The sequence below is a fragment of the Schistocerca serialis genome, chromosome 1 (assembly GCF_023864345.2).
Source record: "Schistocerca serialis cubense isolate TAMUIC-IGC-003099 chromosome 1, iqSchSeri2.2, whole genome shotgun sequence".
Classification (NCBI taxonomy): Eukaryota; Metazoa; Arthropoda; class Insecta; order Orthoptera; family Acrididae; genus Schistocerca; species Schistocerca serialis.
In genome coordinates, this window is record NC_064638.1 from 1,124,967,832 (window position 1) to 1,124,987,882 (window position 20,051).

General features: G+C 43.1%; 1 protein-coding gene across 1 annotated transcript in view; it reads left to right on the plus strand.

Moving 5' to 3' along the window:
• Positions 1-20,051, plus strand: part of LOC126455817 (gamma-aminobutyric acid receptor subunit delta-like) — a 194,669-nt gene that overhangs the window by 167,298 nt on the left and 7,320 nt on the right. The window contains exons 6-7 of the mRNA XM_050091582.1: positions 5,986-6,184; positions 14,993-15,206. Coding sequence (XP_049947539.1) covers positions 5,986-6,184; positions 14,993-15,206 — 413 coding nt within the window. The remainder of the gene's footprint in view (positions 1-5,985; positions 6,185-14,992; positions 15,207-20,051) is intronic.

Sequence of the window (20,051 nt, forward strand, 5' to 3'; positions counted from 1 at the left end):
CGGGTCTTCTTGCTTAGCAGAAATGCTACCAGTACACCTCAACATCACGATGGTCAACATTGCTGCACGAACTACCTAAGCTGAGTGCTCTCCCCAAGACAAACTTCAATTCATTTTTCCCTTACGTATTGTCACTACTGCCAGGGCTCTCCGATATTGGCAAGCACCCCAGCATTGGACGTAGATAATAAAAAGAGACTTAAATGTCTCAGGCAAACATTTAATTATAAGATCTGTAAGATCTCCAATGGTACAAGGACGTCCCATTACGTCCAATTCTGGGGTGCTTGCCAATATCGGAGAGGCCTGGCAGTAGTGACAATATGTAAGGGAAAAACGAATTGAAGTTTGTGTTGGGGAGGGCACTCAGCTTAGGTAGTTCGTGCAGCAATGTTGAGCATCCTGCTGTGGTGGTGTAATGGTAGTATTACTGCCTAGCAAGCAAGAAGACGCATGTTCGAGTCCCGGCCGCAGTACAAGTTTTTAATTAATTTCGTCTGCTTCGATCATTATCGAAGATAATAAAAAGGGACTTAAATGTCTCAGGGAAACATTTAATTATAACGTCACCAACAGTTGACTTGTGCAGCTGTAGGAGGGCTGAAATGTCCCTGATGGATTTGTGCCTTAGGTGACGTCCAACGACGAAACACGTTCTCCTGACCGAACCATTAGGCTGTTGCCGCTTCTCTACTGACAACACAGTACTCCCCGTCTCCATTTTTCTTGCGTGACATCCATTAATCAGCTCTGCATTAAATAGGGACGTCCGGATGCTTTTGATCAGATAGTGTATAAAGACACTTTTTTATTTTTTGTTTTAAGTTGTGGTAAGATCCTATGAGACCAAACTGCTGATGTCATCGGTCCCTAGGCTTACACACTGCTTAATCTAACTTAAACCAACTCACGCCGAGGACAGCACCCACACCATGCCCGAGGGAGGGCTCGAACCTCTGACTAGGAGAGCCGCGCTAACCGTCGCAGGCCGCCTAAGACCACGCGGCTACCTCGAGCGGCAGGCTTTTATAACGCCGTCTTTTCACCTTGACAGTTAGACATATTCCCATGAGTAACTGGTTTAGAGACAGTATGCTGTCCTGTCTTCACAGTAAACGGAACAATTCAGCATGTCACATGACTGGGCTGTCGTCAGACCTCGTGCTGGTCACCGACGAGGCAGATCAGCGTGAGGAGGACAATATGTGCGAATTAGGCAGATGAAACTGCGGCCAAACAGTGCACGCATGGTCTTCTGACACTTCACCTCCCAGGTCGTGAAGGCACTGGGCTTCTCAGGTACCACTATGTGAACAGTCTATGAAGAGCACCAGGAATGCGGTGGAAATCATCACCGGTAGAGATGTCAATACTGTCGTACGAAATGTTACCAATATACGCAGACCGTTCTTCTCATATGAGATGTAATACATATTGTCTTAAGACAAATGTCTCAGCCGGCCGCGGTGGCCGTGCGGTTCTAGGCGCTGCAGTCCGGAACCGCGGGACTGCTACGGTCACAGGTTCGAATCCTGCCTCGGGCATGGAAGTGTGTGATGTCCTTACGTTAGTTAGGTTTAAGTAGTTCTAAGTTCTAGGGGACTGATGACCTAAGATGTTAAGTCCCATAGTGCTCAGAGCCATTTGAACCATTTTGAACAAATTTCTCAACAACGTAACACTCTCCAGGATCTGTTCTTAATTCTACAGTAAGGTGTATTTTCTGTTGTATAGATATTGGCAGCACATAGATAAGACAAAGTAAGCTTCACTTCTTTATTGGCCTCAGGTTTTGGGCCATTGAAACGGAAGAGGAAACGGAATATCGGTGGGTCGTTGTTGGGGCCGGTTAGGAACCTAGTCCCCTGCGCACTCCTTGGCAAAAGAGACCTTGTGGTAGAGCTCCAGGTATGGATTTGCAGAGTATGGTTGTATATGTAGGTTTCTAAGATTGACTGAGTCACGTGTGGTAGATTAAGTGGTCTCATTTTGTTCTGCACGCACTGTATACCAATAATAAAGCCTCAGCCCATCCCTGAATATGTCGTTACTGACAAATTACAAGAGGTAATTGAATGCAGCAAATTCCATGCAATAGCTGCTTTCGTTCCCAAAGGTCACCTGAACCATACGATGAAAACACACAACAAACAGTCGTCGTCATATTACACAGTACCATGGTGAGCACTGGGCTTAATGGTTTCATGTATGTTACAGAGCACTCCAACGATACCATCATCTTACAACAGCTGGGTATATTTTAAATTCTCCATAAAAACCCACCATGTATAACTAATACGGAGAGTAATGAATTATTTCTAATGATATTCAATCCAAGCGGCTGTACCTAATATTGTATAATAATCGCTATCCTTAACGATCCATACTTATGAAATAGTGTACTTCGCTTTGCACAGTACACTGAGGTGACAAAATCATGGGACAGTGATATTCACATATACAGATAGGCGTGGTATCGGCGCACAAGGTATAAAAGAGCAGAGCATTGATGGAGCTGTGATTTGCAAAAAAATGGTTCAAATGGCTCTGAACACTATGGGACTTAACATCTGTGGTCATCAGTCCCCTAGAACTTAGAACTACTTAAACCTAACTAACCTAAGGACATCACACATATCCATGCCCGAGGCAGGATTCGAACCTGCGACCGTAGCAGTCGCGCGGTTCCGGACTGAGCGTCTAGAACCGCGAGACCACCGCGGCCGGCTGTGATTTGCACTCAGGTGATTCACGTGAAGAGGTTTCCGATGTGAATATGGCCGCACAACGGGAATAAACATACTTTGAAAGCAGAATGGTAGTTGGAGATAGACTCGGGGTACATTTCGTTTCATAAATCGTTCAGGAATTACAAATTCCGAGATCCACAAATGTCAAAATGTGGCAAAAATATCAAATCTAGACTACTTGGAGACCTATTGTAGCCATTCGTGGATTTCGTGTTCCCAAACAACGATGGAATTTTTAAGGATAACAATGCAACGTGCCACAGGGCCACAACCGTTCGCAATTGGTTTGAAGAACATTTTGGAGAGTTCTGGACGATTCGAGCGAATGATTTGTCCACCCAGATCGTCCGACATGAATCCCAGCGAACATTTTAGGGACATAATCGAGAGGTCAGTTCGTGCACAAAATCTTGCACCAGCAACACCATCGACATTATGGAAGCCTATAGAGGCAGTATGGCTTCAGTAGTTCTGCAGGAGACTTCCATCGACTCGTTGAGTCGATCCCATCACGCCGAGTTGCTACACTACGACGGCAAAAGTAGCTCCGACGCGATATTAGGAGGTATCCCATAACTTTTTTCAAGTCAGTGTATGCCGAAGATCACGACGCGTGAGTGTTAATGATGCTTCGAGCTCTTCAAAAGTAATAGGGCGATCGAGATAAAACGTTAAATTAAACCTTGTGAAACTGGTGTCGTAATAAAGAAATATCATCACTCAACGTAATACGTGCCTATCAGCTGGCATCCCAAGTTACTTCCGGCATGATGGAAGGTGTAATACTCGAATTATAAAGCCGATTCAGGTGTGGATAGCTGCCGAGATATCTCTTCCGGAGAGCTGAGTCGCTAGTATAATTCGTGCTACATCGAATTGCTGAACTTAGTTGAGCTGGTAGAAGACCTATATAATAGTAAGCATGTACTGGAGACGCCTTCGACATATATGTAGATGACGTTCGGCGATCATCGTCCATTGCATGTTGCCCAGTTATCACGAAGATAGATGGCTAAAGAGATAGTTTTGCTGAAACCAGAGCGCTTTTGGACAATGTCTGTGGCTGTGAAATAAAGAGATCTGGTAATTGCAAAAAGAAACGTTGGTGCTGTGTCCGATGACACGACCCCACTGAACATGAGGATGTGAAGGAATAGCTAGAGGGATGGTGGTTTCTGTAACGGGAGATTTATTAACATTGTTCCCGTGTATGGTGGTATGAAGGGATTTGAAAGCTACATCAACATCTACATACACTGATGTCCAGAATTAAAGCAACAAACGGAAACTTTGCAAGGTTGTGTTTATCTTGCCACAAAACAGTATAAACAGGTAATAGCAAAGTAGAAACAACGTAACAAATACAGAACTTGAACTGCAACGTACCTATCGGTACACGCAAATGTTCTTCCCTTTTTCCAACTTAACAGATCTGCATACACATTGTAACTACTACTTTATGTGCACGCTATGGGGTACGACCACCTCTGGAAGCAATACAGGCCTCACAGCGACGGAGCTTGCTGTGAATAACACCATCAATGTCGTGTTGAGGCAATAACGCCCATTTTTCCCGCGGAGCTTCTCACAAGTCTTGGGGAGTGGTTGGCGGATGTTGACGAGACCTGTCTCCCTAGTGCATCCCAGATGTGCTCCTATGGGATTCAAATCGGGAGAGCGCGCAGGTCACGCCATGCATGCAGTATCTTCCGATTCCAAGAAAATATCAACCACTCATTCTCTATGAGATGGAGCACTACCGTCCATCAGTGCGACGTCTGGCCGCATAGCATCTCGCAACAACAGTATACGAGGTCCCAAGAGCTTGTCACGATACCGAAACACAGTTGAACCTTTCCGACTCATCCGTATAATTTCATGAAAAAGTGTTCGAATGCTCAACATAACCCCTGCCCAAACCATTAGCGATTTTCCTCGATATCGGTCTCTTTCCACAATGTTCGGGTCTCGAAATCGTGTTCCACTTTACCTTCAGATGCGAATTCGTCGAGAAATACTCTCCAGACCAAATCGGGACTCATCTGTGAAGACAACATTGGTCCACTCTTCGCCTGTCCTGGTGGCGTGTTGACGACTCCACACTAGATTTTCCCTTCTGTGAAGACGCTTCAGAGGCACACATACAGCAGGTCTCCGACAATAGACGCCGCCCTGTCGAAGCGTTCTCTACATCGTTTGCTTCAATACAACAAGTGCAGTGGATGCTGGGAAATCCGATGCCAGTTGCTGCGCAGTACTAAGACGGTAGCATTGTGCCCTTACAGCTAAATAACGGTCCTCTCTTTCTGATATCACACTGGTCGGCCCTGACCTGACAACCTAGCGAGGTGGCGCAGTGGTTAGCACACTGGACTCGCATTCGGGAGGACGACGGTTCAATCTCGCGTCCGGCCATCCTGATTTAGGTTTTCCAGGATTTCCCTAAATCTCTCCAGGCAAATGCCGGGATGGTTCCTCTGAAAGGGCACGGCCGACTTCCTTTCCCGTCCTTCCCTAATTCGATGAGACCGATGACCACGCTGTTTGGTCTTTTCCCCCAAACAACCCAACCCCAACCCTGATCTGGTCTTCGGGATACAGTTTCAGTATCTATAAACTATTGCCACATCCAAGAAACAACAGAACTATTCACGTTAAGCTAACGGGCCACATGAGTTTGCGACTGTCCTGCTTCGGTTCTTCCTAAGGTCCTCCACCGCAGTGAGTCCGGTAGGCGTCTTCTCTGTGGCCTAATGCACCGTCTGTGACTATGTACATACCCATTGCGGATGTGGGAGTACCCACAAACACTACTTCGTTTGATAGACGCCCTGAAGTCATCATTGGCGGGATTTTCCGTTGACCGAAATTCCCTCCTCCGTGCAGAGTACGATCGTATGAACATCTGTTGACAGTGTGCATGATTAGACACAGGTCAAGGAAATAGCGGTTTGTTTCTTTAATTTTGGGCACCATTGTACATATTCCGAAAGAAAGATTTCGAGCATGTCTGGTGACTTGAAGGGGCATGAAGATATACTACAGAGATGAGATGGCACGGAATGTGTTGCAACTGTGACCAAAGTTGTAGTGGATATGGATGTCAGCTGGATATGGTGATGTTTTAACTGTGAATTTTTTGGATATTGAGGTGGAGGGGTGTTAGGACTGGCTAAGGAGACGGTGCTGCTGCGGCGTAGATTGTGGTGGCTGAGCAGAGTATGTGTTGTGTCAGGCAACGTGTCGTCGCTGCGGCTGTGGCTGCTGCTGCGTCGCGACGTGCGCGCGCCGCTGCTGGAGCTGTACCTGCCCACTGGGCTGTTCGTGTGCATGTCGTGGGGCAGCTTCCTGGTGCGGCCCGCCATGGTGCCCGGCCGCATGGTGCTGCTCGTCACCACCCTGCTCTCGCTCGTCACGCTCTTCGAGTCCTCCAGGTGAGCCACAGTCCCACACAGGTCTCCTTTCCTCTGAAGCTCACATCGCCAGTACAGTCAACAAGTTAATAAGTGACGTCAAATGTTTTCCAGCACCACATATCCATTTAACAAGTTAGTTAACAACACCAAAGCAAATGTAACACTGAAACTTCCTGCCAGATTAAAACTGTGTAGTGGACCGAGAATCGAACTCGGGACCTTTGCCTTTCGCGGCCAAGTGCTCTACCATCTGAGCTACCCGAGCACGACTCATGCCTCGTCCTCACAGCTTTTTCACTTCTGACAGTACCTCGCCTCCTACCTTCCAAACTTTGCAGAAGCTCTCCTGCGAACCTTGCAGAATTAGCAGTCCTGAAAGAAAGGATATTGCGGAGACATGGCTTAGTCACAGCCTGGGGGATGTTTGCAGAATGAGATTGTCACTCTGCAGCGGGCAAGTGCTGTACCATCCGAGATTCGCAGGAGAGCTTCTATAAATTTTGGAAGGTAGGAGGCGAGGTACTGGCAGAAGTGAAGCTGTGACGACGGGGCGTGAATCGTGCTTGGGTAGCTCAGATGGTAGAACACTTGCCCCCTAAAGGCAAAGGTCCCGAGTTCGAGTCTCGGTCTGGCACACAGTTTTAATCTGCCAGGAAGTTTCGTATGAGCGCACACTCCGTTGCAGAGTGAAAATCTCATTCAAATGTAATACTGTTCGTTCTCACCTCATCACTAGTCACAGCTTACACATCCTTGCAGCTGATAAAATTCCCATGACTGTAACCCTACCTTTGAATTACATTCTTCATCCTTTGTAACTTGTCTCTGTTGTTAACTTGTTTACCTTCACACTGTAATGGAGATGTTGAGCTCAGGAAAATGAAAAGAGCTGGCCAGAGTGGCCGAACGGTTCTAGGGTACAGTCTGGAACCGCGAGACCGCTACGGTCGCAGGTTTGAATCCTGCCCCGGGCATGGATGTATGTGATGTCCTTAGGTTAGTTAGGTTTAAGTAGTTCTGAATTCTAGGGGACGGATGACCTCAGAAGTTCAGTCCCATAGTACTCAGAGTCATTTTTTTTTAATGAAAAGATGTTAGTACTTACTACCCATCAACTGTCTCGGGCATACAGTTATCCATTATCACGCATCACACTCATTCATTTGTTCATTTGGTCAATGTGGATCTAATCAAGGTATAGATTAACAAAAGACAAGCGAATAACTTTTTAAAACGTTACTGGTAAACGTCAGCGATCTATACGTAGTTAAAATACTAACCAGTCTTGATTACAAGCATTTATTAAAATTAATAATCACATGTCCAAATGGTAATCGGTTTCAGTTTTATCAAAAATCGTCTTCAGATCATGTCTCGTCAGATGGTCGACAGAGACGCCGATTTAGGCATTGGTAAGTGTCGGAGGACGCCACTGGTAACGGCTATTTAAAAAAGAAAAAAAAGTGACTTTTGCATACTTAATATACATTCTGTATTAACAGTACACTGTAACTATACTTCCTAACGCTACTCGTGCTTACACAAGCTAAATTGACCCAGTAATTTCGAAAGAAAGCCATTACTTTGAATGAAAGTATATTTTAGGTCATAGAGGTGTCTTAATACTGATTTCTGTTATGCTTTCACTAATACTTGCTTTCTATCATCTAAATAATCGATTACTGTCTTATTTATAAGGGATACTTTAAATGACTTTTTACTATGTTCGTTCGGTTACCTTTTTAATCTCGGTCTACGAGCGTGGATCAAAAAGTAATGCCTCCTGTGTCACAAAAAGTTTAATTGTTATTGTTGTTGTGGTCTCCAGTCCAGAGACTCGTTTGATGAGCTCTCCATGCTGCTCTATCCTGTGCAAACCTCTTCATCTCCAAATAACTACTGCAACCTATATCCTTCTGAATCTGCTTAGTGTATTCATCTCTTGGTCTCGCTCTACGATTTTTACCCTCCATGCCTCCCTCCAACACTAAATTAGTGATCCCCTGATGCCTCACAACTTGTCCTACCAACTGATTCCTTCTTCTGGTCAAGTTGTGCCACAAATTCCTCTTCTCACCTATTCTATTCAATACCTCCTCATTAGTTATGTGATCTACCCACCTAATCTTCAGCTTTCTTCTATACCACCACATTTCGGAACCATCTATTCTCTTCTTGTCAGCCGGCCATTGTGGCCGAGCGGTTCTTAGGCGCTTCAGTCCGGAACCGCGCTGCTGCTACGGTCGCAGGTTCGAATCCTGCCTCGGGCATGGATTTGTGTGATGTCCTTAGGCTAGTTAAGTTTAAGTAGTTCTAAGTTCTAGGGGACTAATGACCTCAGATGTTAAGTCCCATAGTGCTCAGAGCTATTTTAACCATTTGAGCCATCTCTTCTTGTCTAAACCATTCATCGTCCGTGTTTCATTTCCATACATAGCTACACTCCATACAAATACTTCCTGACACTTAAGTCTAAACTTGATGTTAACAAATTTTTCTTTTTCAGAAACGCTTTCCTTACCATAGCCAGTCTACGTTTTATATCCTCCATACTTCGACAGTCATCAGTTATTTTGCTTCCCAAATAACAAAAATCATTTACTACTTTAAGTGTCTCATTTCCTAATCTAATTCCTTCAGCATCACCTGATTTAATTCGACTACATTCCATTATTCTCGCTTTCCTTTTGTGATGTTCATCTTATATTCTTTTTTCAAGACACTGTCCATTCCGTTCAGCTGCTCTTCCAGGTCCTTTCCTGTCTCTGAGAGTTTTTATTTTTTCTCCATGGATTTTAATTCCTATTCCAAATTTTTCTTTTGTTTCCTTTTGCTTACTCAATATACAGATTGAATAACATCGGGGATAGGCTACAACCTTGTCTCACTCCTCTCTCAACCACTCTTTCCCTTTCGTGCCCCTTTACTCTTTTAACTGCCATCTGGTTTCTGTGCGAATTGTAAATAGCCTTTCGCTCCCTATATTTTACCATTGCCACCTTCAGAATTTGAAAGAGTATTCCAGTCACATTGTCAAAAGCTTTGTTTAAGTCTACAAATACTAGAAAAGTAGGTTTCCCTTTCCTTAATCCATCTTATAAGTCGTAGGGTCAGTATTGCCTCGCGTGTGCCAACATTTAGTTTAGTAATGGGCATAAGACAGCGGAATTACTACAGACCATAGCCAGAACTGTCGATTACACAATACTACATTTCAACAGTCACCATGCTTTTGAACACATTTACGTCATCCTTTAACACAGGCATCAAAATCATTTTGGAAAAATTCAGGATTGGGCGATGATTTTAAAGCCGTTTTAATATCATCCATAAAGAGAATATATGGTGACGCTATAGTGGACATCAGCAATGTATGGCATTGGGTGAAGAAGTTTAGTAATGCAGAAACGGTCAATGCAAACAAACCGCGCAGCGGTCAGCCGACATCTGCCACAGACACCAATTGTTGACGTGCTGTTGCAGTGATTCGAGAAGAAACACACATTAGAGTTCACAATCAACAGCGAAACTTACGGAATCACACTCAAAAACTTAAGTATGCAATAATGCACACCCCCACCGCCATTTTTCACAACCCATGCGATTGGAAAAATAAGTTGGTCAGTGATGCCTCACGCACCATATTCGGCCCTGACTGTTTGGACCTATGAAAGACAAAACTATATGGTTACAGATTCAATGACTTGGATGAGGCAAAAATAGCTTAAACTCATGGGCTGGCAAACAAAACAAATTAGTTTTGATGCCTGGATTCAACAATGGCACAAATGCATGGTGACTTTGTTAAAGGTAGTGTTGTGTAGAGGACATTTCAAGCTGTGAAATGCAATAATTCCGCTGTTATATGTTCACTATAAAAATTTTCATGAAACAGGAGGCTTTAATTTTTGATCTATCCTCGTATATTTTGATTTAAAGAAGGAAAATCATATTTTCATATTATTATTTTTTGTTCGTAAATGAAAGAATGTAAGTTAAATTTAGCTCTTACTGTAATAATTAATAACATTTTTCAGAGCGCACTTGTTGGATTTCTAAATGAACTAAGGAGAGAGCAGCTAGAATCCCCAACTATTTATATGCTTTCTATAATTGGTTCGTATCGAATTCTTTTATTCTTATAAACTTTTTTTCTGGAACTTAAAAACTATGTACATGTTTTATCCATTTGATCCAGAAGTATTAGTTCATACTAAAGGACGAAGTGCACATGAGAAATGTGTATAACTGTGGGCCACTTCGCAGTTCACGATGATACCAGAAAGCAAAGTGGAGCTGCCATTCTCTTTTTACCTTGGTATACACATTCCAATTCAACTGACATTAAATATTCATGAGAGTTGGACACACGCTCAAGGATCCTTCAACTCAATAAAGACAAGGCAATAATTACCAATCAGACACAAACTCTGGCTTGTAATTTCCAATAGATTTTATTTAACAATTGCGTGACAATAGCAAACACTTGTTACCTCAGAATAATATACCATACATAATTGCCCTAGAATCTGAAACATTACTAAACAGACAAAATGTCTACAGGCGTCAAAGCCCATCCCAAAAAATAAATAATTTTAAAACCCTCTTTACATAAATCTTAAGAATCATCTCCTACCTTGCAAAGGTTGTTGTGATTTCTGTCTACAATTGAATTTACAGTTGCTGCCTCGTTCACCAGCTGCAAAAATCCAAATCAATCAACTGAGCTACTCAAGGACGACTCAGACCCCTCCTCACAGCTCTACTTCCGCCAGTATCTCGTCTCCTACCTTCCAAACTTCACAGAAGCTTTCTGTCGAACCTTAAAGAACTACACTACTGGCCATTAAAATTGCTACACCAAGAAGAAATGCAGATGATAAACGGGTATTCATTCGACAAATATATTATACTAGAACTGACATATGATTACATTTTCACGCTATTTGGGTGCATAGATACTGACAAATCAGTACCCAGAACAACCACCTCTGGCCATAATAACGGTCTTGATACGCCTGGCCATTGAGTCAAACAGAGCTTGGATGACGTGTACAGGTACAGCTGCCCATGCAGCTTCAACACGATACTACAGTTCATCAAGAGTAGTGACTGGCGTATTGTGACGAGCCAGTTGCTCGGCCACCATTGACCAGACGTTTTCAATTGGTGAGCGATCTGGAGAATGTGCTGGCCACGGCAGCAGTCGAACATTTTCTGTATCCAGAAAGGCCCGTACAGGACCTGCAACATGCGGTTGTGCATTATCCTGCTGAAATGTAGGGTTTCGCAGGGATCGAATGAAGGGTAGAGCCACGGGTCGTAACACATCTGAAATGTAACGTCCACTGTTCAAAGTGCCGTTAAGGCGAACAAGAGGTGACCGAGACGTGTAACCAATGGCACCCCATACCATCACGCCGGGTGATATGCCAGTATGGCGATGACAAATACACGCTTCCAATGTGCGTTCACCGCGATGTCGCCAAACATGGATGCGACCATCATGATGCTATAAACAGAACCTGGATTCATCCGAAAAAATAACGTTTTGCCATTCGTGCACCCAGGTTCGTCGTTGAGTACACCATCGCAGGCGCTCCTGTCTGTGATGGAGCGTTCAAGGGTAACTGCAGCCATGGTCTCCGAGTTGGTAGTCCCTGCTGCTGCAAACGTCGTCGAACTGTTCGTGCAGATGGTTGTTGTCTTGTAACCGTCCCCATCTGTTGACTCAGGGATCGAGACGTGGCTACATGATCCGTTACAGCCATGCGGATAAGATGCCTGTCATCTCGACAGCTAGTGATACGAGGCCGTTGGGATCAAGCACGTCGTTCCATATTACCCTCCTGAACCCACCGATTAAATATTCTGCTAACAGTCATTGGATCTCGACCAACGCGAGCAGCAATGTCGCGATACGATAAACCGCAATCGCGATAGGCTACAATCCGACCTTTATCAAAGTCGGAAACTTGATGGTACGCCATTTCCCCTCGTTAAACGAGGCATCACACCAACGTTTCACCAGGCAACGCCGGTCAACTGCTGTTAGTGTATGAGAAATCGATTGGAAACTTTCCTCATGTCAGCAGGTTGTAGGTGTCGCCAGCGGCGCCAACCTTGTGTGGATGCTCTGAAAAGCTAATCATTTGCATATCACAGCATCTTCTTCCCGTCGGTTAAATTTCGCGTCTGTAGCACGTTATCTTCATGGTGTAGCAATTTTAATGGCCAGTAGTGAGCCACTCCTGGAAGAAAGAATATTGCGGAGACATGGCTTAGCCTCAGCCTGAGGGTCATTTGTACAATGAACTTTTTCTCTGCAGTGTAGTGTGTGCTGGTATACAACTTCCTGACAGATTGAAACTGTGTGCCGGACCGAGACTCGAACTCTGGACCTTTGCCTTTCGCAGATAAGTGCTCTATCGACTAAGCTACCCAAGCACGAAACTCGAACCGTCCTCACAGCTTGCTCCCGCCGATATCTCATCTCCTGCCTTGCAAAGGCCGTTTTGTTTCCTATCTGCAATTGAATTTACAGTTGCTGGATTTTTCACCAGCTGCAAAAAGCCAAATCTTAAAGATATTGATGATGGTGCCATTGACTGAATGTATTATGGTTGTATTTACATTTATTTCTCCACAGAACATTGGCTCACTCTTTTAGCGAGACATTGTCCAGAGCTTAAATTAATTTATTAAAAATATATGTCTACCACAATTTGGTGACGTATTGCATTTTTGTCTGTCTCACGTTCTTCGGCCGACGTTTGTCCGACGATGTTCCTGGCGTTTGGCCAATACGACTTGCTAACATCGTCGGAGGTTCACTCTCCATTGCTGGGGACCGTCACGAGGAACGAAGGTTGACCATTTGAAAACGTTAGCCACACGTGTTGCCGAAACGCCAGGAAAATCGTCAAACAAAGTCAGCCAAGCAACCTGAGACGCCAAAAAACTGTAATGCGTTAGTAAGTGGCCCCAAAAGCATCAACAATTTTGCACTAGTGTGTGATCAGATCACGCAAAGAACGTTAAATTTTCTGTAAATCCGGTCTCTACAAAGTCAGGGTCTGATAACGAAATTGTTTGTTTTTACATACTGTTATTATGTCATGCTTTATTCTAGACTATGTTTATTTATGTATAAAAATGCATGGTCCTCCACAAAAATTTGTACGCTTACCTTAATCAGTGAGTTTACACTTTGAAGCTATAGCCCGCACTAGTCGCATAAATCTGTGCATTTAATTGTGTTATGTTGGATGGTTATAATTAATCTTTCGAATCAAAGAGATTATTTTGTTTAGTACCTGCTGTGAGCTCTTGGTTTGTTGCTCAATGTGTGTCTGGTATAGTACTGAAGAAGTATGTTTCAGCACCATGTGTTGTCTGTGCGAACGCCTCTGCCACCAGAACTCTTTGTTCATATTCAACGCCATTACAATCATCACATGCCTTGAAGAAGCTGCCCAGCAACATGCTTGCAATCTCGATTTGGGATTAGCATCATCATGTAGCAGAAACCAGACGTATTTACCACTTTTTTTTTCTTTTTGATGGATTATTGCAGGTCTGTCACAGACAGATATCCGTAACAATATGAAAGCTCTTCAAAACTAGCTTTTGTTTCTGTACAGAACATCAGCAGCACAATCAGTCCATAAGAGCATGATCATCTACTAGTGTTGTACCCTGTCTTCGTAGTTTTCTCATAACATCTACATCTACGTGATTACTCTGCTATTCACAATTAAGTGCCTGGCAGGCAGTTCAATGAACCACCTTCAAGCTGTCTCTCTACCGTTCCATTCACGAACGGCTAGCGGAAAAACGAGCACTTAAATTTTTCTGTGCGAGCCCTGACTTCACCTATTTTATCGTGATGGTCATTTCTCCCTATGTAGGTGGGTGCCAGCAGAATGTTTTCGCAATTGGAGGAGAAAAATTGATTGAAATTTGATGAGAAGATCCCGTGGCAACGTAAAACGCCTTTGTTTTAACGATTGTCACTCCAATACACGTATCATGTCTATGGCAGTATCTCCCCTATTTCGCGATAATACGAAAGAAGCTGCCCTTCTTTGAACTTTTTCGATGTCATCCGTCAGTCCCACCTGACGTGGATCCCTCACCGCACAGCGATACTCCAGAATAGGGCGGACAAGTGCAGTGTATGCAGTCTCTTTAGTAGATCTGTTGCACCTTCTAAGTGTTCTGCCAATGAAATCGCAGTCTTTGCTTTGCTCTACCCACAATATTATCTATGTGATCGCTCCAACTTAGGTTATTTGTAATTTTTATCCCTAAGTATTTAGTTGAATTTACAGACTTATCGCGTAATCGAAATTTAGGGGATTTCTTTTAGTACTCATTTGAATAGCTTCACAATTTTGTTTATTCAGGGTCAATTGCCACTTTTCGCACCACAGTGATATCTTATCTAAATCATTTTGCAATTCATTTTGGTCATATGATGACTTTAGAAGACGGTAAATGACAGCATCATCTGCAAATAATCTAAGACAGCTACTCAGATTGTCTCCTATGTCGTTAATGTAGATTAGGAACAATACAGGGCCTATAACACTTCCTTGGGGAACGCCGTATATTAATTCTGTTTTACTTGATGACTTTTTGTCTATTACTATGAACTGTGACCTTTCTGCCAGTAAATCACGAATCCAGAACTGAAGCGATATTCCATATGCGCACAGTTTGGTTAGAAGACGCTTGTGAGGAAGGTGTCGAAATGGATACACCACCAAACTCTACAAACTGAGTACTCCTATTAGAGTCTAGCCATATTTTGCTCTGGTGCAGGTCGACTGCACCCCCGTCGCAAGGAGTGAAGAGCCTGGACGTGTGGCAGCTGTCGTGCATCGTGTTCGTGTTCCTGGCGCTGGTGGAGTACGCCGCCATCTTGTACTGCCTTCGCGGCCCCTTCCGGCAGCATCGCCACGCCTGGGCCTCCACCGTCCGCGTAGTTCCAAGCTCGGCCACCACCCATCGTACAAGCGCTACTCCCAAGGCAAAGGTACGGAATCCCAAAAATATATAGTATACAGTTATAATTTGTATATATGGTTAGTTTAAAGAAGAGACTAAACGGAAAGTACATACACTCTAAGACAAAAAAAAGTTGCACCACGAAGGAGTTATGCAAACCGATCACAAACTGCTTTCCACACAGGTATCGACGGAAAATACGAAATTGTAAATTTGGCGGCCTATGGATGAATGTGTGGCGCTGTAGAGCAATTTCACCTCGCAACAGGTAATATGTACATACCAGGGGATAAAGTCTTTGCAAATTTCATTCTGTGTACTGAATTGGAAAGTAACTATGCCTCGCAGACAGGCGCTTGAACAATATGCGCAGATGACAGTCATTTGAGACAGAATGTGTAGTTGCGCTGAAAGTAACCAGTTGCAGTAAACGGCGAATCGCTCGACATTCGAACTCCATTCGACGATGTTGGCAGGACTGGGTGAACCATGGCCGAACACATTGTCAAGAAGGAAGTGGCCAACCTACAGAGATGACGGAACGAGATGACCGAGCAATTGTTAGAGAGGCACTCAGAGCCCCAGATTCGGAATTATTAGCGATTCACCATTATTAGCGATCCGAAGTGCAGGTGGTGCTTCAGCGATCATAAATGGAGCTGAGCTCAGAGCGCCCCTTGTGCCGACTGCCAATGACCTCTGTACACCAAAAAACCCGTCTGCAGTGGTGTCAGGCATATTCGAAATGGAATTCCATTGACAGGAGTATGCCTTCAGTGATGAGTCCCACTTTGAACTGAGACCTGCTGTCTAGCAAACATGTGTCTGGAAATGGCCCAGGCAGTGGTGGGACACAAAGCCTAACTGCCATTCACAATACACGGCCCGACAACCAGCAGTGGTGGTCTGGAGTGCCATTTCATTTCATATCAGGATTCCCTTGGTTGTTATCCGCAGCACCCATAGGACACAGTATTCTACCTCCCCTTCTGTTATCCTTCATGGCAAGCCATCCTGGGCTTACATTTCAGCTAGATAATGCCCGCTCTTCACATGGCGAGAGTGTCTACTGATCATCTTCATGCTTGCCCCGGCCTGCAAGGTCGCCAAATCTCTTCCTAGTTGAGGCTGGATCCTCCAACCAGCTTGCGATTTTGATGATATAAAACACCAGCTGGACAGAATTTGGCACGATATCCCCCAGGGGAACATTCAACAACACTATCAATCAGTACTAAGTCAAATAACTGCTTGCATAAAGGCCAAAGGTACACCAAAGCGTTATTGACGTGCTCAATTTTTGAAGTTCTTTATCTTGAATAAATCATGCAATTTTTCTGAAATTTTTAATGATTTGTTTGTCTGTACATGTACATCACATCTACCGATTTCCGCCTCAGTCGGATAATTCCTTCCTGATGGGTCGGTTTTTTTCTTTTTCTGTATTTGAGTGTATATCAGTGAGTGGTATATTTAATTAAGAAATGATGTACTAAGTCTTACAAAATCTCACATCCGCAAGATAAATAATGATAGGATTCTCAAAAATTCTTTCTTGGCTCTTTTCATTCCCGCTCAGCATCTTTGCAGTTTATTAGTACTGTTTTGTAACTAATAGTTGGTGTGTTGTTTTAATGTAAGAGACATGTTTTGCAATTTTTTCTGATTAAAAGTAGGGACAATATATTTCAAAAAAAGTTTTGCTAATATGTATAATTTGCACTGGATTGTCTAAGTAGACCAGTCCCATCACCGTGAGCCTTCTGTCTTTTCTTATATTGTAGAGTAATATGGTTTTAATTCTCATCATATGCTACAGAAGATATGTGTTATGTTCATCAGCTGGTGAATATTAATTACTACATTTAATTCTTCTTCGTAGTTCATAGCTCTGCGCCCTGAATGTCAAAATCAGACTGATGTATTCGTCAGTCTGACTGACAGAGACAGACGGAAGAGCTGGTACGGAAGAAACCAGAGTAATAATGAAACCATAATGGGTACAAAAAAAGACGAAGAAATGCAAGCAGCAGAAACAACAGCGTGGCTGTACATCGGTAACTTAAAGAGAACCACCACAACTTCTACAGTAGTGAAATACCTTAACAAGAACGGAATACTGGGACAACTAAAATGTGAAGAACTGCGCAGACTGGGCGACAAAAGAGCTTTCAAAGTAGGCATTCCGTTTGAAAAGCTACAAATCACACAAGAACCAGAACTCTGGCCATAAAACATAAAAGTACGTCGATTTCGTTTCCCAAGACGATCAATGGAAGAGGGAACAGAGCTCAAGCAAACTAAGAAGAAAACCAGAAGAGCAAGAAATGAAAGCAGTCTTGTGGAGTACAGAGGGAGTAAAAAGTACCCTTAATCTAACACCAACAGACATTCTGCAAAACTCGGATCTTGCAGTTCTAACAGAAACCTTCTTGATAGACAGCTGGCAACATAAAGATTTCTATAATTATCACCTAATGGCAAAGAAGGGAGAAAGAGGACGACCCATGGGAGAAATATCTATCCTACAGAAACCCTGGATGATGCCCACCAAAAAAATCATAAAACAAGGAAATAGTATGCTAGTAGAAGCAGCAAACATAAATATAATTGCAGCCTATTTTAAACCGCACACAAATGCTGTAGAAATAATTGACGAGATAGTCACACTCATCAAACAATGCGACAACAAACCCACCATTATTGCAGGCGATCTCAACTGCAGAATAGACACAGAAAACTATAAAACAAAACTAGTCGTTGAAACCCTAGAAGAAGATGGTTTCACCCTACTTAACGATAGACAGATACCTACATACATATGCCACAATGGGAAAAGCACCAATGATATCGCATTAACAAGAGGAGAAATAGAAGGAAGTATTCAACCAATATGGCATGACTCCATTACTCCTATACGAAAGCACATTCCAATGAAGATAAAAATAAATATCGTCACGTCACCGCCAGCAAGAAAGATCCACCAAATCACACAAAGAAAAATTGATATAGAAAAATTAACAAACCAGCAAGAACAATTAACACAAATAGAAACTTTCGTAGAGGAAGGAGACCTTGAAAAAGCAACAGACCAAATAGAAGACCTCTTAAAAAATTCAGTGATACAAACAATCCCCAAAACAAGGACGGCAAAAAGATGGTTCGATGCTGAATGCTACAGCAAAAGGAACACTGTTCTAAGAACGCTCCACAGACTAAGAAACCAGCATGGCTCATACACCAAATATAGACCTGAAGGAATGGGAAGACCACTTCAGTAAGATACTGAACAAACTAGGAATCAAAACACCCCCAAAGAAAGAGAAACAACATCAAACTAAGGAAAAAGACAATATATGGGAACCTCTAAACGAAGAAGACGTGAAAGAAGTAATAAAAGCACTGAAGAACAAGAAAGCAGGAGGACCCGACAATATATATAATGAACATACAAAAGAAGCAAAAGAGGCCCTCCAACACATATGGACCAAACTATTTAACAAATGCCTGGAACTTGGAAGAATTCCGACACAATGGAGACACTCGACAATAAAAGTTCTCTACAAAGGTAGAGGAGACCCAATGGACCCAAACAAAAATACTCAATTCAAGATGTTTTCAAAGATAATAACACAAAAAATCCAAGCCTCTGTGAACAGTCATCTCCCAGAACGACAAATGGGTTTCAGATCTGGAAGATCAACACTTAGGCCAGTCAGGCTTCTTCTAAACAACATCGACGAAGCGCTACAAAAGAAACAAATGTTCTACACAGTGTTCATAGACTTTACCAAAGCCTTCGACCTATTGGAAGAGATCTCATAGTCCGAAAACTGGAAAACACAATGGGAGAAGATAGCGTATGGGCAAGAATAATCAAGTCAATCCTCGAATTCAGCTTAATCACAATATCAGACACCCTCTCTTTTTCGAACCCCATTCTGTAATCGAACGGAGTCTTACAGGGTGACCCAATGAGACCTTTGCTATACATTCTTGCCACTGAAGAAGTACTCCAAATAGGAGAAAATGAAAAAGATGAGTATGTATATGCATACGCCGACGACATAGCCGTAGGTTCAACAGATATACAGTAGCTGCAGAGAATCATTGAGAAAATAGACAGATGGTGCATTGAACACAAACTACACATAAACATAACAAAGACAGAAATGGTAATTTTCAGAAAAGGAGGCAAAACACCCAAGAATGCGGAAATCAGCATCAGAGGACAAAAAAAAAATCTCATTAGACTTTAAATACCTAGGAGTGACATTGCAACCAACAGCCAAATTCTTCACAAAACATACAACAGAATGTGCAGCCCAAGCAATAATAGCAACACAGGACATCAAAAACATCCGCCTACTCAGTCTAGAAACAGCCATGAAATTATTCAACACAAAAATCTTGCCAATCCTGGCCTATGGGATGGAGGTTATATGGGACCACCTGACAGAAAAAAAATCTAGAAACACTAGATAAGGTAAAATCTACCTATCTAAAAAGAGCACTAGGTCTCTCAAAGGCAACAAGATCTAGACTAGTGTACCTGCTAGCGAGAGAGACATTCCTAATTGACATCAGACTTCGATATATTATGCCACACACCAGGGCTTCCAGAAAGCAACTGAAGATCATGGAGGACAAAGAAGAAAAAATATGGCCGGAGTTCTATGGCACCGAAGCAATGACGAAACGCTCATGGACAGCACCAAACTTCGAACAGCGACATGTCGTAACTAGACTTTCTATTCATGGCTTTCATCATCTAATCTGCAAAAACAAAAATTATCACGACCCAACCACAACATGTGTATGTGAACTGTGTAACGAAGCCTGTTAACGATATCACATAGAACTGAGCAGTAAA